This window comes from Somniosus microcephalus, chromosome 9 (assembly GCF_052327205.1).
Source record: "Somniosus microcephalus isolate GS21.2 chromosome 9, FLI_Smic_1.0, whole genome shotgun sequence".
Classification (NCBI taxonomy): Eukaryota; Metazoa; Chordata; class Chondrichthyes; order Squaliformes; family Somniosidae; genus Somniosus; species Somniosus microcephalus.
The window spans coordinates 8446854-8472101 of NC_140995.1; the positions used below are offsets into that span (position 1 = coordinate 8446854).

The 25248-nt window shown below is 44.7% G+C and overlaps 2 protein-coding genes across 2 annotated transcripts in view; one reads left to right on the top strand and one right to left on the bottom strand.

Moving 5' to 3' along the window:
• LOC147112239 (uncharacterized) overlaps positions 1 to 1991 on the bottom strand; it is a 32103-nt gene extending 30112 nt beyond the window's left edge. The window contains exon 1 of the mRNA XM_085996323.1: positions 1925 to 1991. The gene's annotated coding sequence lies outside the window, so the exon portion shown is untranslated. The remainder of the gene's footprint in view (positions 1 to 1924) is intronic.
• odc1 (ornithine decarboxylase 1) lies at positions 1383 to 10118 on the top strand. The gene is made up of 12 exons (XM_085996322.1): positions 1383 to 1537; positions 3221 to 3367; positions 3458 to 3611; positions 3878 to 4051; positions 4142 to 4314; positions 6195 to 6329; positions 6894 to 6975; positions 7147 to 7230; positions 7310 to 7472; positions 8822 to 8937; positions 9024 to 9238; positions 9691 to 10118. Exons 3-12 carry the CDS (start codon positions 3510 to 3512, stop codon positions 9839 to 9841), a joined length of 1395 nt encoding a protein of 464 aa, XP_085852448.1. The 5' UTR covers positions 1383 to 1537; positions 3221 to 3367; positions 3458 to 3509; the 3' UTR covers positions 9842 to 10118.
• Positions 10119 to 25248: the final 15130 nt, after the last annotated feature.

A 25248-nucleotide genomic window follows, 5' to 3' on the forward strand; every position in this document is an offset into this window, starting at 1 on the left:
AGCCATGATCTCATTGAATGGCGGAGCAGGCTCGAAGGGCCGAATGGCCTACTCCTGCTCCTATCTTCTATGTTTCTATGTTTACATTCATTGACCACAATAAAAAGGATAAAGCCTCAAAAAACAGCTTTATGGTCAACAATATAAATACAAAAAATAAATTTTTACAGGTATATCAATAATGTTTACAGTACAAGCTGCCACTATTTAATAAACCAAGAAAAGAAAGCATATGCTATGCTGCTGTTTTTTTTTCTTCAGCCTACCTCTTTTATTTAAATAAATCTGGTAGTACTTGTTACAACTCATCAACTACATGATAAATCCATTACATTCATTAACCACAATAAGGCTAAGCCTTAAAAAAAACAGCTTTAAGATTAACAGTACAAATACAATAATAAATTTTTTCAAACAAAAACAATGTGGCATAGTGGTTAGCACTGTTGCCTCACAGCGCCAGGGACCCGGGTTCGAATCTGGCCTCGGGTGACTGTCTGTGTGGAGTTTGCACATTCTCCCCGTGTTTGCGTGGGTTTTCTCCGGGTGCTCCAGTTTCCTCCCACAGTCCAAAGATGTGTGGGTTAGGTTGATTGGCTATGATAAATTGACCCTTAGTGTTAGGGGGATTAAATACGCGGGGATAGGGTGGGATATGTGTTGGTGTAGGGGTTTCGGGGATCGGGTGGGATATGTGTCGGTGCAGGCTTGATGGGCCGAAATGGCCTCTAGTTGCACTGTGGGGTTTCTGTGATTCTGTGAATACAGGTACCCATAGTAAAAAACAATACTGGCAATCTAGTAACTCTTCATTTTTGCTTGGTATAACCTGTTGTCCTTTTAAAAAAAAAATTAACATTCAAGTACAACAGTACTTATACAACTCATCAGTTACATAGTAAATCCATTACATTCATTGACCAATTATGGTCAACAATGTAAATACAACAATAATATTTACAGGTAAATGAATAATGTTTACAGTACAAGCTGCCACTATTTAATAAACCAAGAACCCCTATATGCTGTGCTGCTGTCTGTTCCCTCTCTTTCCTCGACGAATTTTTAATTTTGGGGGGGGCAAGGACGACTTGCGGGTGACATGATGTGGAGATGCCGGTGTTGGACTGGGGTGGACAAATGTGGGAAGTCACACAACACCAGGTTACAGTCCAACAGCTTTCGGAGCGCTGCTCCTTGGTCAGGTGAAGGGTGACGTGCGCGCCTTGGCTATTGAGCGGGCGCGGGGGACGCGCACGCACGGGGGGGGGGGTCGGGGGCGTGCGCGGGGACGCGCGGTGGCGAGGGCGCGCGCGCTCCCAGTCAGCGCAGACGAGAGCAAACCGATCAGGACCGGTTTGGGCTGGAGCCGTCGCCTGGCAACCCGGCCTGGCGCTATAAAAGGCGGCGGCCGAGCGACGGCCGGCTTCATTTCTGCCTCAGAGAAAGCGACGCGAGCGGGAGGGAAGATTGAGTTCCTTTTTTTTTTATAAACTTATTTCTTCGATGGACACAGTCTTCGTAAATGTTTTTTAAGGTAATTTTTAAAAAAATATAAATAAAAAACTTTTTTTTTTCTCTGTCGGCGGGTTTTTTTTCTCCTCACGGAACCGATATAAATTTGCCGTGTGCCACGTGTTAATTTTAAGGTGGTGGTAGGGGAAAGAAATTCGTTTTTGTTTTAACATTTAAATTTTTTTTTTAATGAAACGGCCTGACTTGTACTGGGGGGGAAAATTAAGTCTTTATTTCAAGTGACGAATGGAATTAGTGGAGGAAACTCCCCTCCGATTTCCAGCTGCTTCGGGGAGAGGAAGCGGGTGGTGGGGGGGATTAATTTAAATTAATGTCTGGTAATTTTTTTGAGTCAGTGTGAGGATGTGTAAGTGAAACGGGTTGGGCCCCGGCGGCTGTGATGAAATACCTTGGGGTTGGGGCGGCCTGCGGCCTCGGCGGTGTCCGTCTGAGTTCTGGCGGCGGGCCCCGCCCCCTCCGTCTCCCCATTGGTTCCCGGGGTGCGCCCGGCCCACCTGGGGGCAGACCCGTTCGGCTTTCCCATTGGGCGACGGACACGTCAGTCAAATGGATGACCTCCCGGGGTTGGTGCGGGGAGAAAATGAATGGGAGCCAGTTTTAAAAAAAAAGGGAGAGGGGGGGATTGGGCAACGCTGACTGTAGCATGCTCCAGTGCAGTGCTGTGTACTGTGTGACACGGTGCCATGCACCAGTGCAGTGCTCTACTGTGTGGCACGGTGCCATGCACCAGTGCAGTGCTCTGTACTGTGTGGCATGGTGCCATGCACCAGTGCAGTGCTCTGTACTGTGTGGCACGGTGCCATGCACCAGTGCAGTGCTCTGTACTGTGACACCCGGTGCCATGCACCGGTGCCGTGCTCTGCACTGTGCGACGCGGCGCCATGCACCGGTGCCGTGCACTGTGCGACGCGGCGCCATGCACCGGTGCCGTGCTCTGCACTGTGCGACGCGGCGCCATGCACCGGTGCCGTGCTCTGCACTGTGCGACGCGGCGCCATGCACCGGTGCCGTGCTCTGCACTGTGCGACGCGGCGCCATGCACCGGTGCCGTGCTCTGCACTGTGCGGCGCGGCGCCATGCACCGGTGCCGTGCTCTGTGCGGCGCGGCGCCATGCACCGGTGCCGTGCTCTGCACTGTGCGGCGCGGCGCCATGCACCGGTGCCGTGCTCTGCACTGTGCGGCGCGGCGCCATGCACCGGTGCCGTGCTCTGCACTGTGCGGCGCGGCGCCATGCACCGGTGCCGTGCTCTGCACTGTGCGGCGCCATGCACCGGTGCCGTGCTCTGCACTGTGCGGCGCCATGCACCGGTGCCGTGCTCTGCACTGTGCGGCGCCATGCACCGGTGCCGTGCTCTGCACTGTGCGGCGCCATGCACCGGTGCCGTGCTCTGCACTGTGCGGCGCGGCGCCATGCACCGGTGCCGTGCTCTGCACTGCGCGGCGCCATGCACCGGTGCCGTGCTCTGCATTCTGCGGCGCGGTGCCATGCACCGGTGCAGTGCCGAATCGAGTGCGTGTTGCTGCAGAATGCAATACTTGGTCGACTTGGTGTCACTGCAGCATGCACTCGCGACTGTTACTGGGTTCAGAATAGCGGGGGGGGAGACGCACCGTGGCTTGATTTTTTGTTGTTTTGCTCAAAATATTCACCATCTAATAATTTTGTGCGCAATTCTGTTTCAGAACGAACAAGCCAGAAAGGTATACAACGGCTACGTGGAGAGCCCAGACCTTGCGTTGTATCTTCGAGGGTTTAACTCTGTTGGAAAGCCGCCTTGGCGAGACAGCTGAGTTTTGCTTTTAATTAGATTCCATCTCTTACTTGTCCATGTGGGTATAAATGCTTACCAGTTAACACTATTTGGAATGTTTGATTTTATTATCCTGTATCATTTAGCTTATTACTTATTTATTTTTCAGTTTGTTGCATATTGCGAATTCCTGCTTTGTGAAACTTACTACAAATCTCAGAATGAATGACTTCAGCAATGGTGACTTTGACTTTGCCTTCATTGAGGAAGGATTCAGTGCCAGAGACATCTTGGAGAGCAAAATAAATGAAGTTTTTCATTCTGTAAGTATTAATGTTATTTAATAATTGTCACGTGAAGTGCATTGAGACATCTTACCATGTTAAAGGCACTATATAAATGCCAGTTTTTGTTATCCTTCTGTAGCCTTGCCCCAGTATTCCACTGTGGCCTTGCCCTAACTTGTATCAGACTTTGGCCTCTTGTCCCCTCCTCTCAGGGCATTTTTCTACATTTTAAAGGTGCTATATAATGTTTTTATGACTATTTCGAGCATGAGAATTTGACCTTGTACCTATTCTAATCCTAGGATGACAAAGATGCTTTTTATGTTGCGGACTTGGGTGACATTGTCAAGAAGCACATGCGGTGGCACAGAGTCCTTCCTCGCATCACTCCATTTTATGCTGTCAAATGCAATGATGATAAAGCTGTGGTAAAAACCCTTGCTACTTTGGGCGCTGGATTTGATTGTGCTAGCAAGGTATGCTAATATTCTGAATTCTTTGTATTCTAATTTAAGCTTCCCTGTATGTTACGTTTGTATTAAAATCATTACAATCATTCTTTACAGACCGAAATTCAGATGGTACAGAGCCTTGATGTTCCAGTTGAGAGAATAATCTATGCTAACCCTTGCAAACAATTGTCTCAGATCAAATATGCTGCAGCACATGGGGTACAGAAGATGACATTTGATAGCGAAGTGGAGCTGATGAAAGTAGCAAGATGCCACCCAAATGCCAAGTAAGTTGCTGATCGAGTACTATTGAGGAAAACTCAAATTTGTGCAAAAATGCTAATGCAGTTTCAAAAACCTTGCACGTAGCTTTGAATTTTGTAATGAAATGGGTGGAAATTATTGGGTTTGAATGTCAACTTTGGCACTTCTGATTTATTTTTTTTATAATACCTTTAATAATACATCCCAAGATAATTAGTGGTACAATTTTAGAAGTTGACAAAGTTTGAACAGTGAGGGGGACTTTTAAAGGCAGAGAGGGAGTTTGTGTAGGATACAGCTGGCTGAAAGTACAGCTAACTGGGGTGTGGTGGGAGGGAAATGTGAAACCAGCCTGGACCATGGCATGTTGGTCTACTCTGAATTATGTAGGGCATTTTAGTAAATAAACTGCTCTTCTGAAAGTGTTTGAGCTTGTGCAGAGTTGAAAAGTGTTCTTCATACTACAGGAAACTTTGTGCTATCCGGAAGTTGAATGTCCGGCAACTTTGATCTAACGGCAGAAATCAGCAGCCGTTTTGGTTAGGTTTTTTTTTCTCCTAGCATTCTTTTCACAGGCAGGCTCTGGAAAGCGTCTTTGTCGCTTAGCAACAGCTTCAGAGACACTTCCAAGCTACTGGGCCGAGTGTTTACAAGCTGTTGCTGAGCAACAGTGTTTGTGGTCAGGTACGGCAGGCTCTAGAAAGCGTCTCTGTATCTTAGCAACAGCTTCAGAGACGCTTCCAAGCCACGGGCCGAGTGTTTACAAGCTGTTGCTGAGCAACAGTGTTTGTGGTCAGATACTGCGATGAAAAGCTCCTATCTGATAACATTGACGCTGGTCTATCCGGAGCTTTTTAAAAAAAAAAAAAAAAAAAAACGGCAGTAGCTTGGTCCCATGGGTGCCGGATAGCGCAGTTTCCTGTACATTTTTGAACATGGGGGTGGGAGGAGAATGCGAATGTTCAACAATCCTTTGGATCTTTCAGCAGTTACTGAGGGAGGGGAAAATATTGAATCTGGTTGGGAGACTTCAGTCTAGTGGAAATGATATGTAGGATGGCAAGTAACATATGCTGTGCATGTGGCTTTCTTCACAATTAGATACTCAGTTTAGTTATTGGCATGAGTCTACTGGACTGAGGAAAATTGAGCTTCAGCTGGAAATGGAGGCTAGGATCAAACTTAGTTATGAAAACCCAGGTATGAAGGATGGTCACGACGTTTTGCTTGCCCTGGCAAGTTAATCCACCATGTGTGGCATAGTGGTTAGCACTGTTGCCTCACCGCGCCAGGGACCCGGGTACAAATCCGGCCTCGGGTGACTGTGTGGAGTTTGCACATTCTCCCCGTGTTTGCGTGGGTTTTCTCCGGGTGCTCCGGTTTCCTCCCACAGTCCAAAGATGTGCGGGTTAGGTTGATTGGCTATGATAAATTGACCCTTAGTGTTAGGGGGATTAAATACGCGGGGATAGGGTGGGATATGTGTTGGTGTAGGGGTTACGGGGATCGGGTGGGATATGTGTCGGTGCAGGCTCGATGGGCCGAAATGGCCTCTATCTGCACTGTGGGGTTTCTGTGATATTGACAGTTGGCATTACAATTTACATATCCCCCGTTTTCATCTTTTAGGTTATTTTGTTTTTAGACTAGTTTTATGTTAAAATATTCCAGAATATCTCAATTGGGCAAGCTGTGCTGTTTCGTCTCGCTTCTGTCAGGTGTTTTGTCTGACGGATCTTAATTCTAGGATGTTGTTTCCTGCACAGGTTTTCCTATTTTAGGTTGCTTGTGGTGATTCATCTACTGGATTTTGGATTCTCCTTTATACTGTTTCATTGACACCTTTATCAGAACTAACGTCGAATCCTGCGGTAAAATGCATCCACCTCTTCCTCTGTCCTAGGCTAGTTCTGCGTATTACTACTGATGACTCCAAGGCTGTCTGCCGCCTGAGTGTGAAGTTTGGAGCAACACTCAAGACTAGTAGACTTCTCCTTGAACGTGCCAAAGAGCTGAATATTGACATTATTGGAGTGAGGTAGATCTGCCATTGTTATTTTGAATTGGGCTGATAGTTTGTGTTATGTAAAGGTTGATTGCATGGAAACAAACACTACAAAAAATTGTCAGATCTTAGCTGACAGGGGTTAAAATAATCAATGTGGCCCAACTGTAATTATGGTATGAAACTTCTAGATTTTGACGTGATGCAGAAAATATTGGAGCTTTTAATAATCTTGTGTGCCAGTTAATGTGGATGAATTTTTTTAGTGTAGCCTTTTGCACAATTTGTGTATGTTTGGCACCTTCACAAGACTGGTGTCTTGAATTTTAGATTGGGTTTCTTAAATATGCAATATGGTTTTAAAGTGGGCAATTTGCTACATTCCATTACTGTCCATCACCACTTTGAATTAATAGTATCTGAAAGCAGCTTCTCTTCCTTCCCCCCACCCCCCATTTCAGTTTGTACTTGGATCAGTAGAAACCAGGGTTTAAGTACACTTTTGGTTTAAAAAGCACCCCTGTATCACACTGGTTGAAATCTCTTAGCTTTATTAGGTACTGACTTGTATGAACTCTTTTGTCTCCCCTGTGAAAGCTTTCATGTGGGAAGTGGTTGTACAGACGCTCAGACATATGCCCAGGCTATTGCAGATGCTCGTTTTGTTTTTGATATGGGGGTAGGTATCTTGATTTCACCAGTTTTTAATGTCTTCGTTTAAACAGAATTAAGTGTTTAATGATGTCCATTGCCATTTTTATACATGTATTGCAATTTGAAGTCCAAAAGTTATTGGTTTGGACTTGTACCTTGACTGTTTAGTTTGCTCACCCTGCCCTGTTAATTTTAGGTGGAGTACAGTTTCAACATGTATTTGCTTGATATCGGTGGTGGGTTCCCCGGCTCAGAAGACACCAAGCTCAAATTTGAAGAGGTGAGACGTGCTGCTGTTTAATCTCAAGTGAATTTGCCTGAAAATGAGAGCTGATTAACTCTAACTCTAATATTTTTAGATTGCAGCTGTTATCAATCCTGCATTGGACAAATATTTCCCCATTGATTCTGGAGTTCAAGTCATTGCTGAGCCTGGTCGGTTCTATGTGGCATCTGCCTACACCCTTTCTGTGAATATCATTGCTAAGAAAGTGGTCTTCAATGAACAGAGTAGCTCTGATGGTAGGTATATCAATGGCAGTTTAGCCATTTATTGCACTATTAACCCCAGAATGTTCCTGTTTGAGGATTTCTTTAAACTGTTTTTGTGATCCTTTTAACATTTAGTCATCCTCTAAAACATGTGCTCGAAAGTTCCAATTAGAAAGATAGCGACCGCAATCATATTAACCTTCAAATTCTTAAGCTAATTATAATGTGAGTATATGGAACATCTATCCTTTTCTCCAGTCGGTCATAACGGCACAGAAGGAGGCCATTCGGCCCATCGAGTCCATGCCGGCTCTCTGTAGAGCATGCTGAGAATTTCTGAAATGGCGGATGTAGGAATTGCTCAAGATGGGGTGTAAAAAGACAATGAATTGCGAAACACCTCCGTTCAGTCCGTAAGGGTGACCCCAAGCTTCCAGTCGCCTGTCATTTTAATTCACCGCTCCATTCCCACTCGGACCTCACCGTCCTTGGCCTCTTGTATTGTTCCACGGAAGCTCAACGTAAACTCGAGGAACAGCACCTCCTCTTCCGATTAGGCACTTTACAGCCTTCCGGACTCAATATCGAGTTCAACAATTTCAGATCATAACCTCGGCCTCTATTACTTGTTTCCTTTTAATTTTTTTCCACCCCTTTGTTTTGGGTCCTCCTTTTCCCCCCCCCCCCCCCCCCCCCTTTCCTTTTGTTTCTCTCTCTCTCACCTGGCCGCTGTCCTTATCCTGCCAGTACACTTCACACCTAATCTCAGCTGCCTTTTGTCTCCACGGGCCCATTACCATCTCATCTGGCTTCTAATACCTTTTATTGTCTCCTTTTGTTCGATCGCAGCTTTGCCTTCGATCTTTTTATTTTCTTTCCAGTTTTGAAGAAGGGTTTCAACCCGAAACGTCAACTCAAATTTCTCTCCACGGATGTTGCCTGACCTGAGTTTTTCCAGCATTCTCTGTAGTTATTTTGAATTGAGACTTGATTGGGAGAAGAGGGCAAATAATTACTCTGATCCATAGCAGTAGGGAATTGAGCACAATGTAAAACTATATGCTTATTTAACCTGCTGTGTTGACTCCCTTTTTTTGGTACAGATCCCTATTGCAGTATTGTTTGTACTACATATCCCATAACTAAAAATTGCTTACCATGTTATACCTATTGCTTATTTTCCTATAGTTTGAAAATGACTCGGTTGGTGGATCTGTTTAACTCTTACAAATTCCTGCTTGCATTGCTAATGACAAAATGAACAGTATTAAGTAGTTGATTTTCTGACTGTTTGGCATACTAAATTTTCAATGACATGTTTTAATATAGACAGGCTTATTTGCATCATGCAGCTAATATGTGCAATATTTTTGTTAAAGATGAAGATGATGGTGAAAATGACAGAACCCTCATGTACTATGTAAATGATGGTGTTTATGGCTCATTCAACTGCATACTGTATGATCATGCTCATGTAATGCCAGTTCTGCTCAAGGTAAGACCTTTTTTTATCAAAATCCTACTAAATTGTGCAAATGTCTATATATTGGATGACCTGTTCGTTAACCTTTTTTTTTGTAGAAACAAAAGTCTGATGAGAGGCTGTACTCGACCAGCATTTGGGGCCCAACTTGTGATGGGCTTGATCGTATTGTAGAGCGTTGTGATATGCCAGAGCTGCAGGTTGGTGACTGGATGGTGTATGAGAACATGGGAGCTTACACCGTTGCTGCTGCTTCAACTTTCAATGGATTTCAAAGACCCCAGATCTTCTATGTTATGTCAAGGCCAGCCTGGTACAGTGTTTCATCATTGAGACTTTTATTTTTGCTGTTGTACTTTCAAGTTGACTGGCTTAATTGCCATTCTCGCTAGATCTTGGTTTCCCTACATTTAGCATGTACTAGTGAAACCAGCCTCATTTATGGTTTCCCACTTGTCCTCCTCTTCCAACAAAGCAGTGGCTTATTTGGGGATATAGTTCTGCAGATGGGTGACACTCTGGTGTCGCAATGTGATCATTCAAGCCTGCAAAATTTGACTCTACTTCCAGCAGGTGTTGCTGGTTTCCAGAATGATTTTGCAGCCTCATTAATCCAGCGCAGACTTAAGATTTCTGGTCTCTGAAGGCTTTCGGAATCGTCCCATACAGTGCAGTTTTCTATCTAAATTTGCAACCACTTTTCACGTTGCTTCAGTGGTTAGTTGAATGCAGTGTGAGCTAATAATTTTTTTTATTGTTTTGTAGGCAATTAATGCAGCAAATCAAGGAAGCGGACTTTCCCTCCCAAGCTGAGGATCATGCTGCTAATACTGTACTGGCATCCTGTGCCTGGGAAAGTGGAATGGAGCTGCTTTGTTCATCCTCATGCTCTTCATCAGCAAGAGTTAATGTCTAAACTGTTAGATATAATTCTTAACTGACCAGTTGGCAATTATTAGCTGAACTAGGAGGTTTGGGTAATGTATTAAATGGCTGCCTTTTGGGACCAGTAACTGATGCAGAAAGCTGTGTGATTTGAATTTTAAAATATCATGGATTAGTTTATGTATGCAACAAAATGGTTGACTAGGAGATGGGATCACATTCTAAAGTGTTCCTATGGAAACTTGTTTACACTTTTATATAACTTTTTTGTATTTTTATTTGAGCTTGAAATAAAAGAGAAAACTATTTATTTGGACTTCAATCATTAATGATGGATTGATAACTTGAGTTTGCAAGATGCCCTTTTTTTCTTTTTAGCACATTTCACTGCAAAGTGGAGGACAGAATGACCAAAGCTGCACCGCATAAATTGTGAGCACAAACCTGACTGGCCAGCGTTGCGCATTAGCCAGGGAGCTTTCTGTCTAATTTAGATAGACTGCGTGAAACAAATAGCCATTTTAAATGTTGCTGTTAAAGGATTTGACTTCTTGAATTGTTCCATACACTATCAGATTTGGAAATTTACTTTTTTCCAGCTATGTTGTAGCTTTGAGGTTGGGTAATGTAGTAGATTAGACGGGCCATTTTTAAACTTTTTTTTTTAAACTTGGCAGATGCTGCCAGTTAGATTGGATGACTGTTTATGTTTAGTTGGGTATCTGCTGTAGCTAAGTGGTAGCACTCTGCCTGAGTCGGAAGATTGTGGGCTCGTATCTTGCTCGAGACTTGAACACAAAATCTAGGTGACACTGAGGTGCCATCATTCAGGTGAGATGTTAAGCCAGGTGGACATAAACAATCCCATGGTGCTATTTCAAAGAAAAGCTGGGGCGTTTTCGCTGGTGCCCTGGCCAATATTTATCACTCAACCAACATCACAGATTATCTGTGTCTCTCCACGGATGCTGCCTGACCTGCTGAGTTTCCAGCATTTTCTGTTACTTCAGATTTCCAGCATCTGCAGTATTTTGCGATTGTATCGCAGATTATCTGGTCATCATCACATTTTGTGGAACCTGATGTGCAAATTGGCTGCCATGTTTCCTACCTTGCACTTCAAAAGTACTTTCATTGGCTCAAAAAAGATTTTTGGGTTGCCCTGAGATTGTGAAAGGCACTAATATAAATGCAAGTCAAATGACTTGTGTGAAATTGAGTTTGGCAGTCTAGGTCGGTGGAGCAAAAAAAATGCTTCATACCTATTTATTGATGTTGACCAAATCTAGACAATCCATATTTTTGTGATCAAATTGTTTGCTCAACAGTGATCCAACCACACATCAATTGCTATGATAGTGCTGCTGATTCTCAAATGTGTGAAATATACTGCAAGGTTACCATTTACAGGGGTGTCACTAAGCTCAAGATGTGCCAGGTACCCAGCTACTTAGTCACCAGTGTATAGATATGAATGTTTGTGTTGGCAGTTGAATACAAGAACTGAATTACTGTGTGCAAAATCTGACCCACTCCAGTTTGCCAGGACTCCTATTTGCTAGTGGCTTGTAGAAGCCATGCCTTTTGAACTACTATAGTGGTAGAGAAATTTCATTTAACTTTTTTTGATATTTTCTCATTGCCAACTACTGTCCTGTCTCTTGTGCCTTTTACTGTAGGGTAGTCATGTCCCAAATATAAGATTATACAATAGGTTTTCCCATTCCTTTTGAAAGAGGAGCAGCAATGGAGGAATGCCAGACTGCATGAGGCACACAATGCTCTCCTCAGAATATACAAGTAGTAATGTATGAAGGGACATAATACAAAGGAAGCTGTTACTGAATAATAGCTGGCGCTGAAACCTGCCTTTTTGAAATTGCTGGCCTACACAAGATAATCTCTTGGGTTCACTGTCACTGGTCATATATCTGAGCTGCAGAGTCCCTTAACCACCATCTAGTTACCTTTGAGTACTGTTTCCTAATGCTCCTTGTAACCTTGCACAGGCTTTGGGCTTATCTTCACTTGTACCAGACAGTACTTGAGTTGGCTGGTGTTCACTTAGAAGTACTTGCCCCAGAGGTAGGTACATAGCCAGCAGCTTAATCTTTGCCCCGCTCCATAGTTTGGATCATGCTACCAATCAAAACTGCAACCTTTAAGTGTCAGCTGTGGCTCAGTGGGTAGCCTACTTGAACCCACAACCTTCTGACTCAGAGGTAAGTCCCACTCCAGGGACTTGAGCTCATATATCTAGGCTGACACTCCAGTGCAGTGCTGAGGGAGCGCTGCTCTGTTGGAGGTGCTGTCTTTCAGATGAGATATTAAACCGAGGCCCCGTCTGCTCTCAGGTGGACTTGAAAGATCCCACAGCACTATTTCATAGAAGAGCAGGGGAGTTATCCCCGGTGTCCTGGGGCCAATATTTATTCCTCAACCAACATAACAAAAACATTATCTGGTCATTATCACATTGTTGTTTGTGGGAGCTTGCTATGTGCAAATTGGCTGCCGCGTTTCCTACATTACGACAGTGACAACACTTCAAAAGCTGTAAAGCACTTGGAGACGTCCGGTGGTTGTGAAAGGCGCTATATAAATGCAAGTCTTTTTGCTTCAAAAGGGCTGTGAATCTTTGGAATTCTCTACCTCAGAGGGCTGTGGATGCTCAGTCGTTGAGTATATTCAAGACAGATTAATAGATTTTTAGAAGGCATAAGGGGACAGTGTGGGAATGTTGAGTTAAGGTAGAAGATCAGCCATGATCTTACTGAGGGACAGAGCAGGCTCTAAAGGGCCTATTTCTTATCTTACTCTCTCCTACGGCATCTAAATCACCTGTTCACTAAGACACTATTTGGTCTTGCTGAATAAAACTAATCCTGTGCCAAAAAAAAAGTGTGGCCATTGCTGTTTGAGGGAGCTTGCTCTGTGCAAATTGGCTGCCACGTTTCCTACATTACAACAGTGACTACACTTCAAAAGTATTACGTGACTGTAAAACTTGTAAATGCACGTTAAAAGTGCAAGTTCTTTTGTTAAAGTGAATGTCTTTAGGTGATGAGGGTGCTACGAATTTTCTCCTTCCCCTTCATTTCTTTCTCTTGCCCCCCACCCCCCCCCGGCTCAAAACACTGTCTCAATTGTTTACTTTCTATTGGGCAAGTCTGTCGTTTCCTCCACCCTTTGTTTCAATGGCTTCAGGCTTTTTTGCTGCTGAGTTAGAAAAGTGTGCTGCAATTCTGGAAATTGATCCTTAAGATCCTGAACTTAACTTTACATTAAAAACACAAACTTAAGCCAAAAAAATCCATTCCAAATAGCAAAAAGCTTAAAACGTGACGCTAGGAGCTTGCAATGTTAAATGTTACAGTTGAGTCTGACACTGGACACATCAACAGCCAATCGGCTGTGCACCGATGTATTGCTTGGTAGAGCCGAGTAGTTTCGCACCCCTTTCCATGGGTGACCAGTAGCAGCAGGACGGGGCAAAGCAATTTTTGAGTAGCAGTCAAAGGTGTTGTAGATCATCACCATGTAAGAACAGAAGTAGGCCATTCAGCCCCTCAAGCCTGTGCAGACATTCAATTAGATCATGGCTGATCTGTACCTTAACTACATCTACCTGCTTTGGTACTGTATTCCTTAATACCCTCGCCTAACAACAAAATTAGCTTTGTTTTGAAATTTTCAATTGACCTAGCCTCAACAGCTTTGTGCGGCGAGTTCAAGATTTCCATTGCTCTTTGTATGAAAAAGTGCTTTCTGACCTCCCCCTGACTTAGCTATAATTTTAAGGTTATGCAGGGGGTGGGCAATTACTTGGGCTGGAGGGCCACTTAAATTTTGGTGAGCTGTCTGCACGGGACCTCTAGACCGCCACACAGCTCAACAGGAACGTTGCTGCACATGTAAAAAGTTGACAGCAACTGTTAAACTTTGTTATGGCATTTATTGCCTAAAGATCCCGTTGTGTTGTTTCCACACTTAATAAAAATAAAAACATGCTAACGAACATGGTACACAGATTTACTCAAAACTTAGCCATTGATATTATTCTGCCATAATTAAAACCGGTTACTCAACAACTGCTGTAAAATGTTGTAAAAAAAGGAAAACTTTCTAAGGCAGGCGGAACCGAGGATGACTTGCTTCCACATTAAAAATGAGCTCGCAGGTGACTGCTGAGTCCAATGTGGGACCTACAGTCTCCGTCACAGGTGGGGCAGACGGTGGTTGAAGGGGCGGGTGGGTGGGGTGCTTGGGTTGACGTGCGCTCCTTGCGCTTCGTTTCCGTTTGCTCCCGGCAAAGAGACTCAAGGTGTTTGCCGCCTTCCCGGATGCTTCTCCACTTTCTGCAGTCTTGGGCCAGGGATTTCCAGGTGTCGGTGGCGATGTTACACTTTTTCAAGGAGGCTTTGAGGGTGTCCTTGAAGCGTTTCCTCTGCCCACCTGGGGCTCTCTTGCTGTGCCGGAGCTCCGAGTAGAGCACTTGTTTTGGGAGTCTCGTATCGGGCATGCAGACAATGTGACCCGTCCATCGGAGCTGATTGAGCGTGGTCAGAGCTTCGATGCTGGGGATGTTGGCCTGAGCAAGAACACTGACGTTGGTGCGCCTATCCTGCCAATGGGTTTGCAGGATCTTGCGGCGGCAGCGTTGGTGGTATCTCTCCAGTGCTTTGAGGTGCCTGCTGTACATGGTCCATGTCTCTGAGGCATACAGCAGGGCAGGTATCACTGCTGCTCTGTAGACCATGAGCTTAGTGCCGGATTTGAGGTCCTGGCCTTCAAACACTCTTTTCCTCAGGCGACCGAAGGCTGCACTGGCACACTGAAGGCGGTGTTGGACTTCGTCATCGACGTCTGCCCTTGTTGACAGTAGGCTCCCGAGGTATGGAAAGTGGTCCACGTTGTCCAAGGCCTTGTCGTGGATTTTCAGAATCGGGTGGCAGCACTGTGTGGGGGTGGCAGGTTGCTAGAGGACCTTTGTCTTACGGATGTTTAGTGTAAGGCCCATGCTCTCGTATGCTTCGGTGAAGGTGTTTACGATGGTTTGGAGTTCGACCTCCGAGTGAGCGCGCAGTTATAAACTTTCAGAACATGTAACAATTATAGATACTAACAAACATCTACAAAATATTGTAATTTTATTTTTTTAAATGTGTTCTGATTTTTTTGAGTGGTGCGTACAGAAGCAATTGCATAACAACTGAAAATATAGTCTTACACTTGTATTTTGAAAATTGGGTTAAAAAAAAATAAACTCACTCCATGGGAAGAATGAAGCCTCTGATGCACTAACCAGAGAATTGAAGTCAGACATCTCCATTGTTGCAATGCGGGCAAGGTGGTCTTTGCTCATCCAAGGTCGATGTCTTGATTTATTGAATTTCTTCACAGAAAATGTCTGCTCGCATATGTATGTTGATCCAAACAGCACAAGCATCTTCCGGGCTTTGGAAAGCTCTGTTCATTGAGAGAGGCGTAAAATCCAGGAAGTGGCCCCGATTTGATTTGCTCTGCAAGCAATGAGTCACACTGCAGATGGATAAGCTCGAGTTGGAGGTCACATGGAGCGTTGTCAACATCAAGTGTGAACGGCGAGGTTACCAAAGAGGTCATTTTCTATCATTTTTAAATCCTGGAATCGGCGAGAAAATTCAACAGGCAAGTCGTGTACTTTTTCAGCTTTTCGTCGCAAACAGTAATCTTTTGCAAAGTGGGAAAATGGCTGAATTCCTTGTTTTCTATCTGACGGGAGAAAAGGGGTAACTTCGTCATAAATGACTTCGCACTGAAATACAAATCATGAGCAAAAGGCCCCGCGTAGTCTTGAGTTCAGTTCATTCATCTGGCCCAAGATGTCAATGGTGAATGCAAAAAATCAAGAGATCTTCTTTCAACTGTGGGAAATGTGAATCCTTTTTCTTTCATTTTCAAAAAACAAACCAATCTCGGCTCTCAGTTCCCACACTCTTTTCAAAGCCTTACCCAAACTAAGCCGCCATTTTATGTTGGTATGATACAGAACACCCATCAGCTTAAATTCAGATTCCTCAAGCAGAGTTATAGATTGCCTGTGGTTTAATCCGTTTGCTCGAATGTAGTTGACCACTTTCGGAACGGTGTCCACGACATTGCTTAGTTTTAGAACACTTTTACAGAGGGCCTCTTGATGAATAATGCAATGTAGAAAAATAATTTTCTGTTCTGAATTTGTTTCTGTGACTTGGTCTTGAATTCTTTTCAGTAATCCAACATGTTTACCTGTCGGATTTGGGCTTCAATCGGTGGTCACACTCGTCAGTTTTTTCCATTTCACTCCTAATTTTGACTTGCACTGATTTACAGCCTCCAATAAATCTTTTCCTGTTGTCGTATCTTTCATTGACTGCATTGACGCCAATTCTTCTTTGATCTCAAAATTTTCGGTGATACCTCGAATGGAAATCAGCAACTGGGCTGTGTCTTTGACATCAAAACTCTCATCGAGTGCCAGTGCAAAATAGGAGAAATTGTACAACTCACTTTCCAACTGCAGGTCCAGGTTCTCAGAGATATCCTCGACATGTCTCACAATCGTTCGCCTCGACAAGGAAATGTTCTCAAACTGCTTTTCCTTGTCTGGGCACAAAATCATAGCAGAGTCACAGCCTCAACTATTTACAATCTATATTAATGACTTGGATGAAGGGACTGAGTGTTAATGTAGCCAAATTTGCTGATGATACAAAGATAGGTGGGAAAGCAAATTGTGTGGAGGATGCAAAGAATCTCCAAAGGGATATAGATAGGCTAAGTGAGTGGGCAGGAATCTGGCAGATGGGGTTTAATGTGGGAAAATGCGAGGTTATCCACTTTGGTAGGAAAAATAAAAAAGCAAATTATTATTTAGATGGGGAGATATTACAAAATGCTGAGGTACAGAGGGCTCTGGGGGTCCTTGTACATGAATCGCAAAAAGTTAGTATGCAGGTACAGCAAGTAATTACGAAGGCAAATGGAATGTTGACCTTTATTGCAAAGGGAATGGAGTATAAAAGTAGGGAAGTCCTGTTACAACTGTACAGGGCGTTGGTGCGACCACACCTGGAGTACTGCATACAGTTTTGGTCTCCTTATTTAAGGAAGGATATACTTCCATTGGAAGCAGATCAGAGAAGGTTCACGAGGTTGATTCCAGAGATAAAAGGGTTGTCTTATGAAGAAAGGTTGGGCCTATACTCATTGGAGTTTAGAAGAATGAGAGGGGATCTTATTGAAACATAACATTCTGAAGGGGCTTGACAGGGTAGATGCAGAGAGGATGTTTCCCCTCGTGGGGGAATCTAGAACTAGGGGGCATAATAAGGGGGCACCCATTTAAAACGGAAATGAGGAATTTCTTCTCTCAGAGGGTCGTGAATCTTTGGAATTCTCTACCCCAGAGAGCTGTGGAGGCTGGGTCATCGAGTATATTTAAGGTGGAGATAGACAGATTTTTGAACGGTAAGGGAGTCGAGGGTTATGGGGAGCGGGCAGGGAAGTGGAGTTGAGGCCAAGATCAGATCAGCCATGATCTTATTAAATGGCGGAGCAGGCTGGAGGGGCCAAATGACCTACTCCTGCTCCTACATCTTATTGTTCTTATATTCAACCATACAGTCCTTAATAAATTCTCCTTCAGAGAACGGTTTGCTGTCTTGGCGATTTTGTGTAGCAATCATGTAGCTCGCTCTGGTAACTCCGTCCTGTGCCATTGATAGTCTTATGAAAAAACGTTGCTCTTTTTGCATACGAGCAACCGTATCATCAGCTATCTTTGCTTCGACAGACAAGTTTTTATATTTGGATGCATGCTTGCTCTCAAAATGCCGATTCACATTGGCCCAGAAATTAGGTTCGGGGGCTTGCCGCGCGTGCAAGCCCCCGATGTGCACTTACCTGGCGCGCCGACAGCTGAAGCCTGGGCCTGCTTGGAATTCCTGTCACTGGCCCGGTTCAGCTGTCAGCGCGCTGTGCTTGCCTGATCCAGCGGCGTAGTTAGTGCGATGTGCCGGCTGGGATCAGGTGAGCACTGTGCAGCCAATCAGGGGAGGGAAAACTTCATTCATGAGTTTGATAGTAAGAACTGTCAAACTCATGAAAACTACGGGCGCCCAAAACACTACTTAAACTTTAAATAAAATTTTAAAAACATCCCACTAATTAAATGAACTATAAATAACTTTAAAAAACTATTTTAAACAATTAATCAAATTTTTGAAAAAAATAATTTTTTAAGAAATCGGGTCTAAAAATAAACTTACCTTACTGTAAAGTCCTTAAAAACAATAAAGCTGTGGAAAAAATGTTATAATTTTAAATAATAGACCACTTACCTTAAAGAATCAAGTCCTTACGTCTCCTTTTTACATTTCTAAAAAGTTGAGGCCCTTACACACGGGCAAACCTGTCAAAAAGAAGGAAGTTCAACACGTGTGCACAAAGTCCTGCGCGCACGCATTGGACCTCTGAACCCCTTGGAGGAAATGCCGGTTTCCCGCGCATGCGCTGTGCATGCTGAAATCCGGCACTTCCAACGGGCCCACGCGTGATTACCCCGTCCGTACTCACGCGTTGGGACCGGAATTACTGGCCCAATGTATTCTTTGAGCACTGCCACACTTTCTTTGCAAATTAAGCACACAGATTTTCCACCCGCATCAGTAAAAAAAATATGTAAATGTCCGTGTTTTGTTGAACATTCGGCATTCAGCGTCTACCTTTCTCTTCTTTGATGAACTCATTTCCAAATTTTGGTTAGGTTTCGAGCGTATTTTTCTGGTCAGACCTGGTAACATAGTCACATCAAAATCAACGAGACCCAAATCGCTAAATATTCAGTCAAGCAGTTAAGAGTATTGTACACAAGGTCTATTGACATATTGTTCTTATGCAGACCTGTCATCAACTTTGCTAGGTATAATTTTAAAAGTTTTAAAATGCAACGGTTGATAGACATATAGCTTAAAATCTCTTAACTTCTATTAAGTTATAATAGGGATTATAGATCAAATTAGATTACTGCCTCCTTAAACCTGCAATACATGATTTCCTTCTCAAGACCTTGAATCAGTTTCGAGTACACTAAACTGGCCATTCAGCTACCTGCAGGGGGTGAAGGCTTGCTACAGGCCCAGAGACTGAAGTTTCTTTCTTTCCATCCCCTTCCCCCTTTCCAAGGCCACATGGCGCGCACTCTCCATTGATGGCACTGCACGGCCACAGCTTCAACTAGCTACAGCCAAAGAGGGCAGGCATTGATTTGTCCTACCCCCTTCCCCCACCCTTAGCCCCCACATCCCCAGGATGCCACCGATCGCCTGCCCGGACTCACCCCCCCCACCCACGAATGAATGTCTAGGCTGTCCCCAGGCCTCCCTGCCACCGATGATACTCAGGCCACCTCCGCTCCCAACCCATCTACACATTCAATTTAAGTACAGGAAACTTTTTTTTAATCCGGCACCGACGGGACCGGCGTGGTGCCGATTGATCAAAAAGTCCGGATTACAGAGAGGTATACTTACCAAGGTACGAGAGCCCCGTACACGGCCACAGGTGCAGGAGCCCCGGTTACACGGCACTTGTGCAGGAGTCCCGGTCACACGGCCACAGATCCAGGAGTCCCTGTTGCACGGCCACAGGTGAAGGAGCCCCGGTTACACGGCACTTGTGCAGGAGTCCTGGTCACACGGCCACAGATCCAGGAGTCCCTGTTGCACGGCCACAGGTGCAGGAGCCCCGGTTACACGGCACTTGTGCAGGAGTCCTGGTCACACGGCCACAGATCCAGGAGTCCCTGTTACACGGCCACTAATATATAGTAAAACTTACCTGAACCTACTCCTGAATTTTGCCGGTTAAGAGAGATTTCCGGATATTTAGGCGCCGGTTAAAAGAGAGTTTCCTGTATACAGATTTATTTTTAAAAAGCGGGGCCCCAAACGGATAATCAAAACAAACTTACCTGGATAATCCTCGAGCTGCGACCTCACCCAACACGTGCTGTAAAAAGAGTCTCCAGTGCGCGCACAGTCTTTGTACCTGAGACTGTGTGGAGTTTGCACATTCTCCCCGTGTTTGCGTGGGTTTCCTCCGGGTGCTCCGGTTTCCTCCCACAGTCCAAAGATGTGCGGGTTAGGTTGATTGGCCATGATAAAAATTGACCCTTAGTGTTAGGGGGGATTAAATACGTGGGGTTACGGGGATAGGGCTTGGGTGGGATGGCTGTCGGTGTAGGGACCGGGTGCTAGGGTTTGGATGATCAGCCATGATCTCGCTGAATGGCGGAGCAGGCTCGAAGGGCCGAATGGCCTACTCCTGCTCCTATCTTCTATGTTTCTATGTATTCCAATAGTCTCAGATACAGAGGAGTGTCGGGGAGACTGACCCACACAAAACCAACACCAGGGACACTGCAGATAGAACATACCAAACTCATCGACCCCTAGAGGGCCACGGAGCCCCAGCAGCAGCCAATCAAAGCACCAGGAGTAAAAACCTTTTGTTTTCTCTCTGGTAATTTCCAGAAGCAGCCGGCGGTCCGTATTTGGCCCACCTCTGTTCTCGAGTCTCACCAAAGGAAATAGTTTCTCTCTACCCTATCAAATCCCTCAATTAGATCGCCCCCTAATCTTCTATAGCCAAGGGAATACAATCCTAGTCTGTGCAACCTGTCCTCATAACTTAACCCTTTTAGCCTCGGTATCATTCTGGTGAATCTCCAAGGCCAATAAACCCTTCCTGAGGTGCGGTGCCCAGAACTGAATGCAGTGCTCCAGATGGGGTCTCACGAGATCTCGGCACAGCTGCAGCATAACTCCCAGCCCTCGTGAGGTAAAGGCCAACATTCCATTAGATGTTTAAAAAAATGTTTGTACCTGACCACTAGCGTTTAGTGATTTCTGTACTTGGATCCCTAAATCCCTGCTCATCCACAGTTCCGAGCTTCCCGGCAATTAGAAAATACGCTGATCTAGATTTCCTAGGTCCAGAGTGGATGACCTCACACTTCCCCACATTGAACTGTATCTGCCACAGTTTTGCCCACTCGCTTAATCTATCAATGTCACTTTGCAACTTTCTGCTCCCATCTGCACAATTACCGTGAAACCTAACTTTAGCGTCATCAACAAACTTAGATATACGGCTCTCTGTTCCTTCGTCCAAGCCATTTATCAATATAGTGAAAAGTTGTGGTGCCTGGGGGGCACCACTCGTCACATCCAGCAAATTGAAACACATTTCCATTATCCCTACTCTGCCTCCTACCTCCGAACCAATTCCCAATACAAGCCAATAGGTTGCCTCCGATTCTATGCGCTCTCATTTAGGTAACTGAAGGAGAACAGGAGCGGCACTGCTGAACTGGCTCTCGCATCCAATGTTCAGCTGAAAAGTTCCAGATATGGCAAGTTAAAACAATTCCGAACAACAGATCTTAAAATATCATAGGACAGGTATGTATATTATTATATGTATATATAAAGGAATCGATCTGTCTGTCTGTCTGTCCTTCTGTCTGTCTGTCCTCACGTGTGCATCTGCCCGGCTATGCGCTCAAAAGTTATAGAGCGTACCTACGCGCGCGTTACCTCCGAAGAAAGCTTACGCTTCCGGGACGCTCGTAAGCATATTTACTTTTCGGTCGGACGTAAATTGTTCGCGCCTTATGCAAAAAACCTTCAAAATTAAACTCATTATCTGCTACTTAGCATTGATTGACTGACATCAAGGTTCGACCAATCCTGTGCCGTCACGATTGACCAATCCTACAGTACGGTCCCCTGATGGTTGGCCAATCGGTGTGTGTGTGTGTGTGGGCGGGACTAATCGTTTTCATCTCAGGGATGTGGCAGCCATTGTTTCACTGCCATTACTTCAGCTTCCAGCTCAAACTACTTTGATCATCCAGCTTTGAAAAAGTTAGAATCTCTTTTAAAAATAACATAAGATTTACCAAAAACGTTTTATAAGTACTTTCACTTTCATCTTTCAAGGTATTAAAAGGTAGAAATGTTGCCCGGCAGCAGATTCACAAAGGGACACAGACAGGGCCCAAAAGCCTGGGACTCGATTTAAAATGTTGCCCGGCACCAGATTCACAGAGGGACACAGAGAGGCCCCAAAGCCTGGCACTCGATTTAAACCGCCTGGCCCAAAACAGCCCTAGCAAAGCCGGGCTCCCCCCAGCTAGTAGGAAGTGCACTGGCTGTAAAAGATTTTTCAATAGTTAAATAAAATTGAGCTGATTTTAGGGCTAGAGGAATGGTGCAAGGAGGAGGGATTCAAATTCCTTGGACATTGGAACCGGTTCTGGGAGAGGTGGGACCAGTACAAACGGGACGGTTTGCACCTGGGCAGGGCCGGGACCGATGTCCTAGGGGGAGTGTTTGCTAGTGCTGTTCGGGGGGGTTTAAACTAAAATGGCAGGGGGTTGGGAACCGGAGCATGGAGACAGAGGAAAGGAAAACAGGGATAAAAGCAAAAGATAGGAAGGAGAAAAACAAAAGTGGCAGTCAGAGAAATCAACGGTTTAAATCAAACGTGGCCACAGGAGATAATAATTCTAATAGGTCTAAGAGCGTTAAAAAAACAAGCCTGAAGGCTTTGTGTCTTAATGCGAGGAGCATTTATAATAAGGTGGATGAATTGGCTGCACAAATAGAGGTAAACGGATATGATTTGGTTGGGATTACGGAAACGTGGCTCAAAGATGGCCAAGACTGGGAACTCAACATCCAGGGGTATTCGATATTCAGGAAAGATAGGCAAAAAGGAAAGGGAGGTGGGGTAGCATTACTGGTTAAAGAAGGGATTAATACAATTGTAATGAAGGATATTAGCTCTGATGATGTGGAATCTGTATGGGTAGAATTGAGAAATACTAAGGGGAAAAAAACATTAGTGGGAGTGGTATATAGACCTCCAAACAGTAAGGCGGAGGTTGGGGATGGCATTAAAAGGGAAATTAAAGAAGCGTGCAATAAGGGCACTGCAGTCATCATGGGTGACTTCAATCTATATATAGATTGGGCCAACCAAATTAGTAACAATACTGTGGAGGAGGAATTCCTGGAGTGTTTACGGGATGGTTTCCTGGACCAATATGTCGAGGAACCAACCAGAGATCAGGCCATCTTAGACTGGGTATTATGTAACAAGAAAGGATTAATTAGCAATCTTGTTGTATGAGGCCCATTGGGTCGGAGCGATCATAATATGATCGAATTCTTCATTAAGATGGAGAATGAAGTAGTTGACTCAGAGACAAGGGTCCTCAATTTAAATAAAGGAAACTACGATGGTCTGAGGAGTGAGTTGGGTAGGATTAATTGGGGAATGGCACTCAAAGGGTTGACAGTGGATAGGCAATGGCAAACATTCAAAGACCGAATGGATGAGCTACAGAATTTGTTCATCCCAGTTTGGCATAAAAATAAAGCAAAAAAGGTGACTCAACCGTGGCTAACAAGGGAAATTAGGGATAGCATAAGATCCAAGGAGAGGACATATAAATTGGCTAGAAAAAGCAATAATCCTGAGGATTGGGAGCAGTTTAGGAGTCAACAAAGGAGGACAAAGGGATTAATTAAGGGAAAATATGAGAGTAAGCTATCAGGGGACATAAAAACTGACTGTAAAAGCTTTTATAGATATGTGAAGAGAAAAAGATTGGTGAAGTCAAGCGTAGGTCCCTTACAGTCAGAATCAGGGGAATTTATAATGGGAAACAAGGAAATGGCAGACCAACTAAATACATACTTTGGTTCTGTCTTCACAAAGGAGGACACAAATAACCTCCCAGAGATGTCGGGGAACATAGGGTCTGATGAAAGGGAGGAACTGAAAGAAATCAGTATTTGTAGGGAAATGGTGTTAGGAAAATTGATGGGACTGAAGGCTGATAAATCCCCAGGGCCTGATGGTCTACATCCCAGGGTACTTAAGGAAGTGGCCCTAGAGATAGTAGATGCATTGCTGGTCATCTTCCAGAACTCGATCGACTCTGGAACGGTACCCATGGATTGGAGGGTAGCTAATGTTACCCCACTATTCAAAAAAGGTGGTAGAGAAAAAGCGAGGAATTATAGACCGGTAAGCCTGACATCGGTAGTGGGGAAAATGTCGGAGTCTATTATAAAAGATGTAATAGCAGAGCACTTGGAAAGCAGTGACAGGATCGGACAAAGTCAACATGGATTTACAAAAGGTAAATCATGCTTGACTAATCTACTGGAATTTTTTGAGGATGTAACTGGTAAAATAGATAAGGGAGAACCAGTGGATGTGGTGTATTTGGACTTTCAGAAGGCTTTCGATAAGGTCCCACATAAGAGATTAGCGTGCAAAATTAAGGCACATGGGATTGGGGGCAAGGTATTGACTTGGATAGAGAACTGGTTGGCGGACAGAAAGCAACGAGTTGGAATAAACGGGTCGTTTTCCGAGTGGCAGGCAATGACTAGTGGGGTACCGCAAGGATCGGTCCTAGGACCCCAGCTGTTCACAATATATATTAATGATCTGGACGAGGGAATTGGATGTAATATCTCCAAATTTGCAGATGACACAAAGCTGGGTGGGAGGGTAAGCTGTGAGGAGGATGTCGTGAAACTCCAGTACGATTTGGACAGGTTGGGTGATTGGGCAGAAACATGGCAAATGCACTATAATGTGGATAAATGTGAGGTTATCCACTTTGGTGGCAAAAACAGGAAGGCAGATTATTATTTGAATGGCAATAGATTGGGAGAAGGGGAAGTGCAAAGAGACCTGGGTGTTCTTGTGCACCAGTCGCTGAAGGTAAGCATGCAGGTGCAGCAGGCGGTTAAGAAGGCAAATGGTATGCTGGCCTTCGTAGCAAGAGGGTTCGAGTACAGGAACAAGGATGTCTTGCTACAGTTGTACAGGGCCTTGGTGAGACCGCACCTTGAGTATTGTGTGCAGTTTTGGTCACCTTACCTGAGGAAGGACGTTCTTGCCATGGAGGGAGTGCAGCGAAGATTCACCAGGCTGATACCTGGGATGGCAGGAATGACGTATGAGAAGAGATTGTGTCGATTGGGCTTATACTCACTGGAGTTTAGAAGATTGAGAGGGGATCTCATCGAAACCTATAAAATTCTGTCAGGTCTGGACAGACTAGATGCAGGAAGGATGTTTCAGATGGCCGGGGAGTCCAGAACCAGGGGTCATAGTCTAAGGATAAGGGGTAAGCCATTTAGGACTGAAATGAGGAGGAACTTCTTCACCCAGAGAGTGGTGAACCTGTGGAATTCTCTGCCACAGAGGGCGGTGGAGGCCAGTTCATTAAATATATTCAGGAAAGAGTTGGATATATTTCTTGAGGCTAAAGGGATCAAGGGATATGGGGAGAAGGCAGGGACCGGGTACTGAATTTGGATGATC